Source organism: Alligator sinensis, unplaced genomic scaffold, assembly GCF_000455745.1.
Source record: "Alligator sinensis unplaced genomic scaffold, ASM45574v1 scaffold365_1, whole genome shotgun sequence".
Classification (NCBI taxonomy): domain Eukaryota; kingdom Metazoa; phylum Chordata; order Crocodylia; family Alligatoridae; genus Alligator; species Alligator sinensis.
In genome coordinates this window covers 4,124-20,887 of record NW_005842356.1, presented here as the reverse complement: position 1 = coordinate 20,887, position 16,764 = coordinate 4,124, and the positions used below count along the sequence as shown (strand labels likewise).

Sequence of the window (16,764 nt, the reverse complement as noted above, 5' to 3'; positions counted from 1 at the left end):
ATACATTCAGGAATAGGCGATACCACTACCCGCATTAATCTGCATTTGGTAGGTCCCACAGTAATATACAGAGTCACCAGACACCCGGTCACAGACGCATTCCCCTCCTAAAAGCATCTTTTCCCTTTCAAGTTAGTCGGGTCTCCCGGTATAATGGTAATCTCAGAGCCAGTATCTAATAGTCCTAGAAAAGTTTGAACTCCTCCAGCCAGCCATTCCACTATCACCCGGGCGTACGGCCTCCAGTCCCCCTGCCGGGGGAGGCTCACACTCTGGCAGGAGGGACCTTGGCCATCATGTCATTGTGGCTGGGGAGTACGAAACTGCTTCAAATCAGGGTAGTAGCGAGTGAACGGGGGGGGGGGGGGGAGGGGCTGAGGGTTGGACTCCCTCTGCCGGAGCCCTCTGTCTACTTAACAGCTGATACTTTTGCACCAAAACCTTCGTTGGTTGCCCATCAATTTCTTCCTTGGGCGCCCCGTGGCTTATGAGCCAGATCCATAAATCCCGTCGAGTTAACAGTTTTTTATTCCCTCCTGCTCCTTGTCTGCTTGCGTCTGAACCACCTGCATTTGTGAACCCCCAGCCTCTACATGAGTAGTATTCTCTAACAACGTAGCAGCTATGTCCCCGACCATTTTCCCCTGTCGTTCTGCCAATAGGAGGGATATATGGGTACACAAATGGGAGGGAGCAGTATTAGTTAACAAATTCTCAATCTGAGATGTAAAAGGCATATTCTCTGGACCATTCCCTACCTACCCCCAATACATCTGATTCTGCATTGCTTCTTCTTGCAAAATCCCCAGTCCCTCCTCCATGGTCTGCCAAGACCGTGGCCCTGGATCATCATGATCTCCCCTCTCTGGCCACCTATCCATCCAGCATTCTATACACCAATCTAATAGTGGAGCATGGGCACCCACTGGGGCTTGCGCACTACACATTGTAGCATTGTATAAAGTGTCTCTTGTCAGATTTCCTAATGCCTTCAATTCAGCTACAGTGACACTTACATGTGCACCACCTTCATCAAGTACCCTTAATATCCATGGTTTCAGTCCCTCTTTCAGCCCTTGTTGAAATTTCTCTGCCAAGGTACCCAATTCTGCTGTTGTGTACTGCCTGATCTCCTGGGATCTGCTGACTCCCGTAGGTCCCTGGGTGGTACAATCATAATGTACTCGTCGTGAGAATGCACGTTGGCCCTCCCCACCAGTCAAACTCTTGGCATGTTCACCCTCATCACTCCATATATTCCCATCCCATTCTTCCACATCTATCCACTGACCTGTGATCCTCCTAGAATTCCATAAAGGTATCCCTGTCATCGCCGGAGCTGCCTCCAGCTTAGATGGCTGGGAGACCAGCTCCAGTGGGGAGGAGAAACGGTTAGAGGAGGCAGAATCAACTTGTTCAGAACATAACTCATGCAATATTGCTTCATTCAAATTCAGACGCATCTGCCAATGGACAGCTTGATCAAGCTGTTCCTGCAGATGAGCATTTTGTGTTCTCAGACGTTCAAGCACTGTAAGAGCAGCCAAGGGACAGTGCGTCTAGCACCACTCTCCCCCTCATACTTAAGCTCCTTCTCAACCCACCATTGCACCTTGACAGGAGTTACAGGGCACTCCTCCTTACTCCAATAAACAGATGGACTCAATTTACAGAGTGCCTTTGCTACCCCATACCACAACCCAGTATTGGACCAACCCAGCATCCTTCTTTCTGATCCCTCTCCTTTCTCCCTCTGCAGCCTCTTAAATAGGTCCATGTCAAACGTTAGGGGAATCCCACTACTCACACCAATTATCTTAGAATGAACTACTAGGTTCAGAAGATTCCTTGCACTTGACCAAAGGACGTACTCACGATTGTTCTCACTCTTGCAAAGCATTATTTAAGGATACTCACAGAGGCAGGCAATAAGACAGAGCAGAGAGGATGATCACTTCACATCGGCTCTAGGTAGCAGCCGCTACTCCACATAGTTTCCCTGGCCCCGGAGTGTCTCGATCCAGGGATGCGATAGCTTGTGCCGGGCTCTGAGCAAGTCAGGATTCTTGCCAGAGTTTGAGAAACTGCCATAACTTAAGAATGTACAGCTTATATAGTCTGGAGTAAATAACGTTATCTCGAACTAGGGATTTGGTTATCTCAAGCTAAGAATTTGGGGATGAGTCGTGATCCAACACACCTGGTGTTTACCACATTCCGCTGTATTACAACATTCTGCTATCTAGGTTCATGGTTCGGTCACTCTCACAAAGCAAAAATCTACGTGCTATAATACCGGCCTACTATGGAGTCAGCATACAAAACTCTTGCTATGAGCATTAAGCAAAGCCCTTACTATTACGCTCGTTCTCTCTGATTTGGAAATACAGGTTCAAAATTAATTGTGTTGTTAGAAGCAGTGAACTCAGAACAAGGGGCACAGTGGGAGACATTACATCTCCAAAATTGCTCAAAATGATGCATTTCTGATGTCTTAATTAGGCCTGGATCTCTAAACTATTCAGCCTAAGAGATAAACATATTTTCCTGCTTCATTAGAAACGAGATTTGGTGTTCAAGTTGCAAATACTTATTATTAAACTGCCCCTTGAGTTTAAAAAGTCTTCTTGGTGCCAACAGGCTACTGAGGTCTTTCTTGGTGCTATCCTTATGGAAATTATAAGATCTATAAGACCTGTTGTCATATAAAAGCAAGTGACTGTTGGGGCTTACTGGTTAGACAAGCCAGTGTGTCAGTTAGTTGCTATTCAAATTCCCAATGGAAAACAATGTTTGAAAATGGAGTTAAGGTGAAGAGATCATATCAATAATTTAAGGGTAAAATACCATACAGGAATGCTTAAATTATCCCCAAACCAAGCATTACAAAACCAAAGAAATTAACAGTTGAGGTTAAATTTAAAAAAATCCAAACATATTAGACAATGGAAATGCAGAAGTAGGGCACCCAAACAACATTAATTCTGCACTGTAATGATGCCATGAAGCAACCGTTTCATTATAATTAAGGTACTCAAAGCATATGTAGTCTCAAATGAGAGCTGTAATGGGCACCTGCATAGTAGTGCTAAATGTTTTTACAGACAGATGAGGGCAATGTCTTTAAACCATATAGTTTACAGTCTAAATATAAAACCTTCATAAACCTCAGCTGACTGAATACTTCAAAAACAAAATTATATGGATAATCAGGTTTTTAAAATAACTTTGCCTGGACTGTGTTCACAACACTTTGATGTTTGTTTTCCATAAATATTCTACCAAGATTTTTAGTGGCACTAATGTTGGTATAAAACAGCTACTTCTGGACAAATGCTAGAAAATATTTCTGGGAAGCAGATTTAAAAAACGATGGGAATATTTTCACAGGAATGTTCTCTTATTTGATATGAAATGAACCAGGTGGCTTATCATTTCAAATGAGCAATTCTTAAATATTCTAACATTTTCTCTCTCACAATTCTTGAACAAAAAAACAGCTGAATTTCTCATTTATTTACTAGGAATTATTTCTAAGGTTCCAACATGGATGAAGAATTGTGGAAGAGCTTGTGACAAGAAGGAGGCTGCTAAGCAGTAATTTACCATATGCTTGTTTTGACTTGGCCTTTTTTATTTTGTTATTGCAGAGAGCTGTCCCTTGGGAGTGGGGGTGTGTGTGAATCAGGGCAACTGCCCCGGGCCCTGCGCTTTGGGGAGCCCCGCAGAGCTGGGCGGAGAGGCCATGGCCCCTCCCATTTTGGTGGTGGCTGCCACGTTTGAGGTTTTCCCTGCCCCACGTGGTGAGAATTTCTTTAAGTGTGTTCCAGTTGGAAATTCCAGCCTCCACTTTTCCCCGCTTGTCTGGTGTGCTGTGATGTTCATTTACCTGTGTAAGTGTGCCATGGGACAGGAAAGGTTGGGAAACACTGCCCCAGCCAATGCCCTATCTTTGCAGGGGTCCCATAGGCCCCGTATGGTGTTAAGGGGGACCCACACAGGATGATTTGCCCCAGGCCCCACAATCCCCTAGGGCTGGCTCTGAGTGCAGATGATTTGTTTAGTTAATATTTTATTGAGTAAGGGGTTAGACTTTACCTATTTCCTAAGTGGAGGCATCTCTACCTTTCTTGAGTTATGAAAGAAATGTACAGCAGTGTTTCAAATATATAAACTGACCTGAAGAAGCATCCTTAGCTAATATGATAGGAAAGGGAGAGCAAAACACATACATTATCTTTCTTGATGAGGAAATCTAACAAGCAGCTCAAGCATCTTCACACTTAGAAGGGTAGGCCTCTCTTCAATGCTTCCTGTTAGGGTGACTGTATTTGGATCTTGGGGAACACTGAATTTGCAGCTGAATACAAAGCTATAGCCTATGGCTCAACAAAGCTGCTAACCACAAGGCAGAATAATATATTAAAAGTAACAATGCAAGATGCTTAAGCAAGCATTTTCCAAATAATGTGGTAGTGTTGTAAGATATATAGCTCATTGTGTAAGAACAGAATGCAGCCTATCAGCTATTGTCAAGAGATAAAGCAGAAGTAAGACCATGGAGATGAAGCAAGAAATGGCAAGTGATCGAAGGAAGTGGAGGTCAAAGTCTTAGGCATGCACTCATAGCAAAAAGACATGTAAATAGGTAAAATACATAGGTAATGCCATGCTAATGAAACAAACAGTAAACAGAGGCAGATCTTGAGATAGGAGGAAATAAGGGTGGAACAGAGGAGGGACAAAGGTGGAGTTAATGTTAATGAGCATGAACCAAGGTGTATAAATGTGGAAAGAATTAATGTTCGGGACAGCTCCCCAGTTTTTTGGGAGCTAGTCCGAAGCTGTCTCCATTTTGAATAAAGCTGTTGCTAGCGATGTGTGCCGGTGTTTGCTCTCTGAGCAATTGGATCATCATCTCCCTAGTCGTTGGGTGCCGCATGGAGTCAGGGTCTAACACTTCCTATTAGTTGAAGTGACTGTTCTAAATCTCACTCTAAGTCCCTAACTCAGGACTGCGGGATTCCACCCTGGAGGCCAGGGACCTAAAAGTTAAGCCCTGTGACGCTGAGCATCCCAACATGGAAGTCCCTTTGCAAGGCCTAATTTGTTTTTTGGATGGATTGTATGTACTTAAAAAAATAACTTGGCTTAATTTTATTTATCTAGAGTGACAGGGATATTTCATCTTTGTTTTGTTAGGAGGCAAAGTTAAAACAGGAATGAGACTGTTCATTGTGGTTATGTTAGCATCAGTGATGTAGTGATCACTGAGCATCTGGGGTGGGGATAGGGACAGGGAAGGTTCTGAAAACCACAGAAGATGTGGGGGTGGGAGTGACACAGTAGCATTGATGAGAAGGGATGTCTCATCTACTTGTGTGGCCGCTGCTGCTACTCAGCATCAGCAGTGTCAGCTCTGCCATGGCTGGGCTTCCAAGACAAATCCTGGGGAAGTATCATTCTGCTGATCCCTGGACTACCTCTCCTTCTCCTGGCTGTGCACTACTATGGCTGGGCATTGGCACCACATGGCTTCCCCTGCTGTGGTAAGTACTCCCGAGAGGAGAAGGGTAGCACCATGCTACTTGTTCCCACCCTCCAGATACACAGCCCTGAGATTCCCCTCCTATAGCAAAGACTTGTACTGGGGCAAATCCTAGTGCTCCATCATAGTCGGTGCCTGGGGTGAGTGCCCCACCTTCCCTGCCTTAACTACCCTCACCTCCTAGGGAAATATGAGAGTGTGGGTCTGGGAACAGGGAAGTAAACAGAAAGAAAAAGAGGGCCTGTCTTAGTAAGAGTGTTGAAGATAATAGGCACCTTCAACATGTCAGGGGAATTCACTTCAGTAAGTGTCAGATTGTGAGAAAAGCCCAACCCAAAGGCATGGCAGATAAACCAGCCCTTGAAAGTGCTTTGGGTAGAAGGGAGGGCCCTGCAAAAGGATGCTAAAGGCACATTAGGAGTAGTTACTGTTTGTTACCGCTTCAATCTTCTGGCAATAAAGTTCTGCACAGATTCCCAAATGAGCATTTGTGTCTCTGCATATCCCCTCCAGGCTGTGAGCAACACTTAGCTCAAGAACATTATTTTCTAAGCCATCATATACAAATGAACTTACTGCTTTGGATACAAGGGACAACATGTCCAAGCAAGTACTTCTGTATTTTGAGGTGCATAGTTTACCCCATATAGTTTTATTGCCAATATAGTTTCCCGTGGAAGAGACTTGATTCGAAGAGGAAAGGTAACCCTGAAAGAAAGTCAGAAAAAGAAAAAAAATAAAATAAATGAATGCACACTTTAATGCTGTTGTGTGTAGTTACCACTTTTCACATTTTACTGTACATTGCAACTGAATTTACTGAAAAATGAACTGCAAAGGAGCAATTTTTTGAAAGAAAATGCAACTAATATATCTATTTTACATTGTGGCTGCACAGTTAACCTCAAGTCACATTACAGGAGAGGTAGCTCCTACAGTCTAATCCACCAAATGATCAATCACTAAGAGAAGGGGAGGACTAAATTTGGTTTTAGTGCTGCATGCAAAAGCCATTCAGTTAATATGAACCATTTTAGATTAGAAAGTGAATGAAAAATGGGTTATAAACTCATGATAATGGGTTAACTTTTTCTCTCAGAGAAACATAGTTTCATATTGGTAGGGTCAGAAGGGACCTGAGCAGGTCATCAAGTCTAATCCCCTGCCATGGGCAGGAAAGGATGCTGGGGTGAAACGACCCCGGCAAGGTGTCTATCTAGCCTCCTTTTAAAGACCCCCAGAGTAGGAGTGATCACCACTTCCCTTGGAAGTTGGTTCCAGATCCTAGCCACCCTGACTGTGAAGTAGTGCCTCCTGATTATCTAGTCTGAATCTACTCTCCGTCAACTTATGGCCCTTATTCCTTGTTACTCCCAGTAGTGCTTGGGGGAACAGGGACTCCCCCATAGCCTGCTGGTCCCCCTTGGCCAGTTTATAGATGGCCACCAGATCCCCTCTCAGCCTTCTCTTGTGGAAGCTGAACAGGTTCAGGTCCCATAGCCTCTCCTTGTAGGGCCTGCCCTGCTGACCTCTGACTCATTGGACCCGCTTGTGATGCGTCTGTGGATGCATGACAAAGTTCGGTTAGCCTTCCTGACTGCGTCCTCACATTGGTGGCCCATGTTCGTCTTGGAGTCTATAATGACTCCAAGATCCTTTTCTGCCTCTGTGCTGATGAGAAGGAGTTCCCCAGCCTGTAGGTATGCTGCTGGTTCTTCCTCCCAAGGTGCAGTACCTTGCACTTGTCAGTATTGAATCCCATCTTATTCTCTTCCGCCCACCCCTGTAACCTGTCCAGAACCGGTTGCAGCCTGTCCCTCCCTTCTAGTGTGCCCACCTCTTCCCACATCTTAGTGTCATCTGCAAATTTGAATAAGGTGCTTTTCAATCCCTCATCCAAGTCGCTGATGAAGATGTTGAACAGCGTGGGCCTGAAGACTGAGCCCTGTGGGACTCCAGTGCCCACATTCCTCCAGGTTGAAAATGACCCGTCCATCACCACTCTCTGGGTGCAGCCCTCCAGCCAACTGGTGACCCATCTGACTGTGTAGGCATCGACACCACAATCTCCTAATTTTTTAACAAGAATGGGTTGTGAGACAGTGTCGAAGGCCTTCCTAAAGTCCAGAAAGACTACGTCCACAGTGACACCTGTGTCCAAGGATTTTGTGACCTGGTCACGGACAGCTTCTGTTGAAACCAACTATGTGCATATATCCTGGGCACAATGTGATGCCATTTTCTAATTTATGCATGCATCACAAATGTTTTTTCCAGTGGAATAATTAGTGTGGGACAACCAGGGCAACTGCCCTGGGTACCAACATGGGGGCAGGGGTGCAGGGGAAAAAAATGAAGCAACTGTCACCACTCAATCACACTGGCAGCACAGTGGCAGTCATAAGTCACTGCTGCCCCTCATGTGTCACAGCTGCCCCAGGTGCCCAGCTGTATTCTTATGCCTTTGTTTTTTTTCAAAACACATTTTAAAAATAGAGATAGTTTTAAAAGCAATGCAAGTCACAGCATTTTCAGTAAATCTGTATACATTAGCTTCATTTCATGTTTGTAATTATCATGAACATGTTGGCTGCTTAATTTTTTTCAGAAGTTGTATAAGCTAGTTTAAAATATTAGTTTGCATGAATTCAAATAAATAAGGTATTTGCATACAGAAGGCAACTCTGCAAGTCACTAGTTCAGAGCTCTGCAAAGCTTTATTTTCTCTTTTTCCTGAAATGCAAGTACATGTTCAAAAGGGCATTTTTGATTTTTGCTGAGAACATTGCAGAGTCAGATTTATCAACTAGAAATGGAAATTAATTACATTTTCTACATGTACAGAATCAATAATCAGAACTCAGGGCTAAAAGAGCAACTTCCAGAGGCAAAGCAAGCATTTCAGAAAGTACAAATCTGGACTAGCTTGAACTTTAAAAACTTGAGATAAATCTAAATTATACAGTGAAGAATTTCTGTCATTCTACATTGTTTAATGGAATGATACAATTGTTGGTGCTTTTAAAAATATGTATAGTCATTCCTCAAAGGAGTAAACAACTATAGGAAACTCCACTGAAACATTAAAGCATTAAGGCTAGAGCTAGTGAAGACTGGATAGAGGGGCAGTGGAATTTACACAATTTACATAAGCAAGAGCAGGATTCTACCTCAAATCATTGTAAATCTGCCAAAATGCCATTGCTTTCAGGAGAGTTGCTCTGAATGCACACTGGAGTACCTTGGTTTCTACTGAAATGTCCGAACCAATTTCCAAATCAGCTATAATGTTGAAATTTTGTACAATTAACCCCCAGCTATTTTTGGAAGCTCGGGGTTAAATCGAATATTCCCTTATGATGTAACCAAAATAATAGAAGTCTCTGGCCACATCACATGTATGCAACTTCATTATTAGTGCTACTAAAAGATGCACATGCAATATTAACATCATAAAAACTTCTATCCCTATCATTTGCTAGTGATACAATTATTACATGTCTATATTCTTTATCTCTCTTGACCATATTAGTTATACAGTTGCACTGCTGGGAATCAGAATTCTATGGCAAACCAAAAATCCCATCAGGATTAATTTCTTTTGATAAAGAACAACTCTATTTACTTTGTCTTCCCTTCAGATAATTCTGATTCTCTCTAGACTTAAATATACACCAGCAAATAATTTTCTTCGAACTTCTGATAAGAAATGAATGTATTAAGAAAATGATAAAAATAAAGTACTTTAGAAAACAGACTTACCAAATACTTATCTTAGGCTGCATTTTTAAAAAGCCTAATCAAACTTAGAACTACAATAAAATATACAGTACCAGGTATTTAGTAAAATTATTAGCTTTTTATCATTTAAATGCCATAACCGTGTCAACTGATTTGATCATACTTACCATACTACACTTATACTAAATGTATAATGTCAGTGCTCAATATTGAAAAGGCAACATTTGCCAGCAGATACCCAGCTGTGATGTTTTTGTCATCAATTAGGATAGGCAAAAAGGGGCAGACAAGGTGATAGAAAGAGTCAGTTGGTATGACATGCAAAGTAAGAGAATTGGTCTGCCTGCACTTCTACTATAGATTTATCTGAGTGTCTCACAATATAGGGCTTACAATAACAAATATTATAGCCTTACACTGTCAGAAATATTCACAAAAAACAAATTGAGGAAACCATCTTTGCCCTACATGAAGGTATGGACTTCTTGTTGCTCATTGCTTTCTGTGCCCCCAAGAAACTATTTCTGGAGTGTTTCTTGCTTTTCTGCTTGGGACTCTATTGGCCTGCAGTCCCCAACCTTCTTATCATGTCCTGAGGAGGAGGAAGGACAATTTGAGTTAAACTTGTTTGGTGATCTTCTCACACCAAGTTTTCTACATAAGACATCAAGGTAATTGCTGACAAAACTGGCTACCTAGGAGCACTTAAAGGCACTGCCATGGGCACCCCCAATATTTATGACAGAGCTTGAAGCCCATTTGCTCCACAGCTGCCCTCTCACCTCCCTGGTACCCCTCAATGAGACTGTCATAATATGGACACATGGGAAAGAATCTATAGAGAAATTTCACCAGGACTTTAACAGCTTCCACTCCTCCATCAAACTAATGCTGGAATACTTCACTAAACAAATTAATTTCCTGGACACTATAGTAAAGGTTTGCAATGGCCACATTGCCATCACACTGGATTGGAAACAAATCAACCACCATAGCTACTCATGCCACCAGCTTTCACCCTAAGCACATCACTAGATTCATCATCTACAACCAAGCTCTATATTACAGCCATATCTGCTCTGATTGCACCATTTGGAATGAATACCTTAAGGATCTGGAGCAGAAACTCCTTCAGTTACAATACAATCCCAAAACTGCAGCCACCGAAATCAAACAAAGCAATATTCAGACCTTGCTCCAAGCCTGCTACAATACCAATCGTGGACAATGACATCAGAGTCCCTTTAAATGTCACCTACAACCCCCATCTTGAACACCTTAGATTTATCATTAATGACCTCCAAACCCTCCTGGAAAAGCTGACCATCTTAAGACCGACCTGAGGAACAAAGCTGTCCTGATTTACAGACGACTTCCCAACCTCATATGTCACCTCTCAAGCAACAGATTAACTAACTCCCATCCTCAACAAGATACTAGGCCTTGCAATGGATCCAAATTCTTGCTCTGTCCCCACTTCTATACAGACCACATCATCACTGGACTGAGTAACAAGTATAATATCCAAGGTTCACTCACCTGCAACTCCACCAGTGTCACATATGCTAATACTTAATTACAATGCCTCTTTGCTATCTATATTAGACAGACAGGGTGATCTCTACAGGCAAGAATGAAAGAGCACTGATCTGACATCACCTGCAGAAACACACAAAGGCCTGTGGCAGAACACTAGCTACCTTGGACATTCCATTGCTAACTTCAGGGTAGCTGTTCTCAGGCAGCAAAAATCCCAAAACCAGTTTGAATGGTACACTGTGGAACAAGAAATCATCCACAGACTGAGTTGTAAGTATGGTTTAAACAGAGATTTTGTGTTCTTGTTTCATTATCTGGATTAGCCTTTGTTCCTTTGAATTCTTTGCTTGTATGCCTCTCCCAGCTGTCTGTCTTCCACTTTCCTCCTTTCCTATCCCTCTACCTCTCCCCCTTCCCACCTTTTATATTCAAACCACTTTACTTTATATACTGCTCTAATGCTGTCCTTTCACAGCACCCGATGAAGTGAGCTAGAGTTCACAAAAGCTTATGCTTTCTGTATAGCTAGAGACAGAAGGTACACAAACTGATTTAAGTAATCAGAAACTGATTTAAACCTGTAACAGAACAGAAGTTCAGTGTACCTAAACCAGTTTCAAAATGGCTGAAACTGGTTTAAGATAAACCTGGTTGAATGCAGTATCAGACTTAATGGATTTATAGAAACTATGAAACTATGGGTTTGGGTCAAACCAGTTTATGAAACTTCTGTCCCAGACCCCTTCCTGTGTTCAAGTTAAATCACAGTCCCTCAGCATCCCATCATGCTTTCCATCCCTGTCTGCTCCCCCTGAGAAGGGTTGGGGGTATGGAGAGGCAAGGACTGCCTCCCCAGGCAAACCCCAGCTGGGGTCAGGGAGGTGGGGGTTAAACACCCCATCCCCTTCTCAAATGTACTGCTGGCTGTGACTGTGAACTATAAAGACCAGAAGCACCTGGAAGCAGCCCCTGCCTGTGCATGGAAGCAGAAAGAGTCCTGCTGCTGTGAGTTTGCCCTGCAAATCTTAGAGACCTTGAGGGCAGCAGGAAGAAGCAGCAAACATGCAGTCCATGATAGCTGCGCTAGACAGCTATGCTCTATTGCCCACCCCACCCTGCCGCCAGCTTCTGGCCTGAGCCATTGAAGGCATACGGCTGAAATTCCTGAATCAAAAGTAAATGCGTGTCCAGTTGTTTCTCATTTTAAACTCTGCAGTTTAGACTAACCTGCACAGACTGAATCAATTCAGCCTCGGGCTTCTTGACTGTCTGTGCTTAGCCTATATCTTATTTAGTTAGTCTGTAGGGTGCATATCTGTCCTGCCTTCTTCCTGAGGCGTAACACTCTACACAAAGAAGTAAAAGCAAATACAATTTACAAGCATGTGTGTGTTCATGTAAAAGTCCCTTGGGGGAGCAGAGGAACCTTATTGCAGAGGGTCCAAGCACCTGCACTGGGTCTGAATAGCTTGAAACTCAGTCTCTGCTCCCTTGCATTGTGGGTTTTTTGAAGCTTTTTTACCAGACTGTTTCCTCAACTGCTTCTCTGCCCTCAGGACTACCCAGTGAGTGAAAACTAGGCACAGCCTGGAGTTGCATTTGCTTTCTTATTCAGTTTATGTTCAGTGGGAAGAGATATAAAAGTACTGTCCTCAGCCAACATGGCTGCTTTCCCTTCTTCTCTGGCTTCTCTGCTCCCTTCAGGTTCCTTGGACTAAAGAGAGCCATTTTTCACATGAAGATGAAGATACATAGGATCCTTTTGGTCCAGATGTAACACAGATTCAGGCAACTTCTATCCTGTACTAGGGCCGAGAATAATGACCTGGATTAAAGAAATATGGTCCCAGTTTTTAATTTATCCATTCTCTTTCACTTGATATTGATGCAGCAGCATATTTATAATATTATTGCTGCAAGTCAAGTGAGCTGACAATGTAACTAGAAGACAGTCATACTGCCCTACATTTTCTGAATCTAATATTCATTGTGTAAAATCAGATGGGCAAGAATAGTTCAAAAGAAGATTAACACTTACTTTTCAGTCCAGTTTGCCAAGAAAAAGAATGATTTTTTTACTGGTGTATTTTTGCAGTTCCTCATTTGATATATTGTCTTCCCACCATAAGTTAATGAACAGAAAAAAGAAAAAGCTCTGTAGCTACGAAGAAAAGGAAATTAAAATGATTAAGTGCAATTTAACATACCTAATGGATTAAATTCAGGGTTAACTATTCAGAAAACTGGAAGGTTTGTTCTTGTTTATAGAAAGAAGTGAAATAATGACTCTTATGCTAACATTTTTGTAAGAACAGATTATTCCCTTATGGTTAGGTGTCAGAAGTGGTAGTCAGGCAAGGTTCTTTGGGTAGATGTGATATCTTTTCTTAGACCAAATAAAATAATTGGAAAAAAGTTCTTTGCAAGCTTTGGGGCACAAATGCCATTCTTTAGGCATTAGGAGACTCTGCTGCTGTTATCCTTAGACCAACATGGGTATAACCAACAACCCTGCAGAAGTGGTAGTCTGAACTTCTGGGTTCTTTCCCAGGCCATGTTACGGCATTATGCCCGATCACTGAAATCAGAAGGAGTTTTGCTATTGACTTTATATGCCAAGAATAAAGCCCTGATTGTATTACTTCAGTCAGCAGTAAACTTCTTTGTTGCCTCCATTTCCAAATCTGTAAAGATTTAATACATGGTGGCATTTTTATGATTAAGAGGGCCTGTGCTGGTGTCTTTAAGATGCTCACCTAATTAGATTTAGTCATAATTAACATTTTGGGTTCATATTCAATATCAATGTAAGATTAGGAGACATCATTCCCAAATGGTCAAAGAGTGTGAGATCACCAATTCTACCTTGTACAAAATTCCTCTTTCAGTTTCAGTACACATTCTGAATGAAAATTGTTAGCATCAGCATAGAGCTAGAATAACAAATGTGAACAACTAATCTGAAAAGATTTGGGGATTCAAGGTTCATCTTTTGCCTCTCTTAGAAGAGTGGTTGTTGATCTTTTCCATGATTATTCGAAGGAATCATAAAATTACTGTATGAAAAATGCTTCTTTTTAGCTCAATGAACAAAGGATTCTGCAGGGAGAATTTTATGAGGAAAAAAGAATTCAATACTTTATTGTAACAAACAGGAATTGTATCTTTTTAAATGTGGCAACAATGTTATTTTAATGTTTCTTTTGCAAACATTTACAAAAAGAAGATTGTTCAACAAATAATAAGCACTGATAAAACTGAATCCTATGTTTTATTATTTAAATAGTAGTATTGTACTCTAAAAACTCATGGTGCTTTATAAATCATCTGTGTCATAATGAACAGACACTCTAAGATAAGAGACAGATCTTATTCTATTTATCTGGCACCTAAGTGGCACCCAAATGCAATCCTATTTCATCTTGCTCAAGTCCCCCCCCAGAAAGAGAAAGGCAGGTACCAGAGCTGCAGAGAGGAAGACTGAGTTAGCCACTGAATGTTGTAAAGGCTGGAGAGAGGAGAGGGATATTTAGAAAGAACAAAGAGTCATTTTCTCCTATGCCTATATATGGAGCTCAAGCAATCAGGAGCCTCAAGGGCATAGAAATTTCACATCTTAGTGGCAAAACATAGGAATGGTAGAGCCATCTGAAGAAACAGGGCAGTGATTATGAGTCTGTGTTACCTTATTACTCTAAGTAAAGCAAATTTTCTCAGATTTTTAATAAACTGCTAATTACAGTTAAATGTTGTATGGTATATTATTTTTGATGATGGTCTAATACAAATGATCCCACTGTTTTTTAATCAGCCATTTGAAATGTAAGCTAAAATTGGAGCAAGGGGAAAATATTAACAAAAAATTGGAAAATAATATTTCCCCCCATAAAAAGAAATGCCATTAGACTGTAATCATTTGCCCTCTCCCAATTGCATGGTGTGGTAAGGGGAAAATATTCCCTTTAGAAGACATAAAACCAGCCATTTGAAGAGACCACAATTTAAACAAATAAACTATGTGGTAGAGATTTTTTTGTGATATTTTTATTATAGTTCTCTCCCTCTGATTTGCTCTGTGGAGTTTGGTGTATCAGATACACTCAGCCCAATAAAAATATACTTACTTCATCAACATCTGTAAACAAAAAATAGTACACATGCTTAGTCTGATAAGCATGGTGTAAATAAGTCTACTCTGAATATAAGGGGTAAGACTGCATTCAAATTTCATGTAATCCAGGACAGTTCTCATTGGCTCCATTAAAAAGGGTTCAGCCCAGAGTTGCTCACGGTCCTGGAACCATATTCATGTTTATTCCTAGCCTTTGGCCAGGGCTGTCCCTAGGGGTGGGCGAGTGGGGTGGCTGCCCCAGGCCCCACACTTTGAGGGGCCCTGCGGACATTCCTGTACAGGCCCTGCCGCAGGGCAACTTCCTTACTCAAAATAGATTTAAACTTAACCCAAGCTATTTTGGTGGCATCACAAAAGATCTTTCTTGGGTGCAGCAACCACTATAAGGGATAGAGGATCATAGAATCATAGAAAATTAAGGTTGGAAGGAACCTCAGAAGGTCATGTAGTCCAACCTCCTGCTCACAGCAGAACCATCCGCAACATAAAAATATAGAAAATTATGGTTGGAAGAGATCTCAGGAGGTCATCTGATGGTCATCTGAGGATGCAGGACCTCTTTTAAGCTATACTACTGACACCTCTTACCTTTTCACCCAGACTTCGGGGATGTTATGGGCTGCATAAATAATGAAGCCAAGCTGTGAATCCAAGTTGATATCAGCACACACAGGGCTGCTAGGGATTATTGCAGACTGAAAATTTGTATCAAAGCTTCTGCTGTAAACATAGATGAGGCGGGAGATGGCTGCAGACAGCTCTCTCACAACGTTCTCTATTAAGACTGTGGGGAGAAAAGTAAATAAAGGTTAGCAACAGGTCATCTATGAAGAAGCATATTTATCTTAAGCCATCAATGATGGCTTTGAAATTCTGCCTAATAAAATTTAATTAAAGTGACATAACCTACCTAGTGAAGCCAATTAGCCATCTGTGCAGCAGAAACCAGCCTTAGCTCTTTTCTGGTATTTATCATCAACAGTCTTTTATTACAGTATCATCACATGAGAGCATTTTCAGAGGAAGACTTTGTAAACTACACTAAGTCTGTGTGCTTCAGACATGTTAATTTAAGTGTCTAATTCTATAATACTAATTCTCAGTCGGTGAGGGTATTTGTTATTTAGGTGTTCTGTAAATTCTGCAGGTATGCAGTTCTTTTATCCAGGGAAATTGGCAACACAGTGGAAGTGGTAAAAACAGTGCAAGAATCTATGTTTAATACACCTATATGTTAATAATTGATACAACTGTATTTGCATATGCAACAGACAACAAAAGAATACCCAGAGGAGTTTTCCATCTATTGACTCCTCTGTGAAATCTTATGAAATATGAACTTTCATTTCTACCCAGCAGAACATTTACAACCTTTTCTCCAATGCCTGATGAAGGGTGTTCATGGCCCAAAGCTTGCAATTAAAGACATTTTTTGCAAAAATCTTGTTGGTTTAATAAAAGATATTATATCTACTGGGGGTCCCGATTGCCTTTTCCTCTAGACCTATACTGCTACATCTTGGATACGCAATAGCTATAGTTAACAGTCATACCATAGTGTTGGGTGCAGAAATATTCGAATGGATTGTGAGATAAGTATACCTAATATAGGGCTATACTCTTATTTGCACCACACCTTTTCTCTCATAGCTCCAGTTGTCCCTTGCTGTGTTTCTGTACTCATTGGGTATGCACAGTTAAGTCAATCTAAAGCCCAGGTGTGCAGGTTTTAAGCCCTGATGTGCAGGCATTCAGAGGGCTTAAATCATCCTAAAATTGATACTCCCTACCTAAAATTAGTTCA

The 16,764-nt window shown here is 41.6% G+C and overlaps 1 protein-coding gene across 1 annotated transcript in view; it reads right to left on the bottom strand.

Moving 5' to 3' along the window:
• The window catches only part of PIK3C2G (phosphatidylinositol-4-phosphate 3-kinase catalytic subunit type 2 gamma), a gene marked incomplete at its 5' end in the record, with an annotated part of 274,531 nt that extends 258,787 nt beyond the window's left edge, over positions 1–15,744 (bottom strand). Inside the window, 3 exons of the mRNA XM_006029111.1 lie at positions 6,125–6,256; positions 12,867–12,989; positions 15,549–15,744. Coding sequence (XP_006029173.1) covers positions 6,125–6,256; positions 12,867–12,989; positions 15,549–15,744 — 451 coding nt within the window. The remainder of the gene's footprint in view (positions 1–6,124; positions 6,257–12,866; positions 12,990–15,548) is intronic.
• Positions 15,745–16,764: the final 1,020 nt, after the last annotated feature.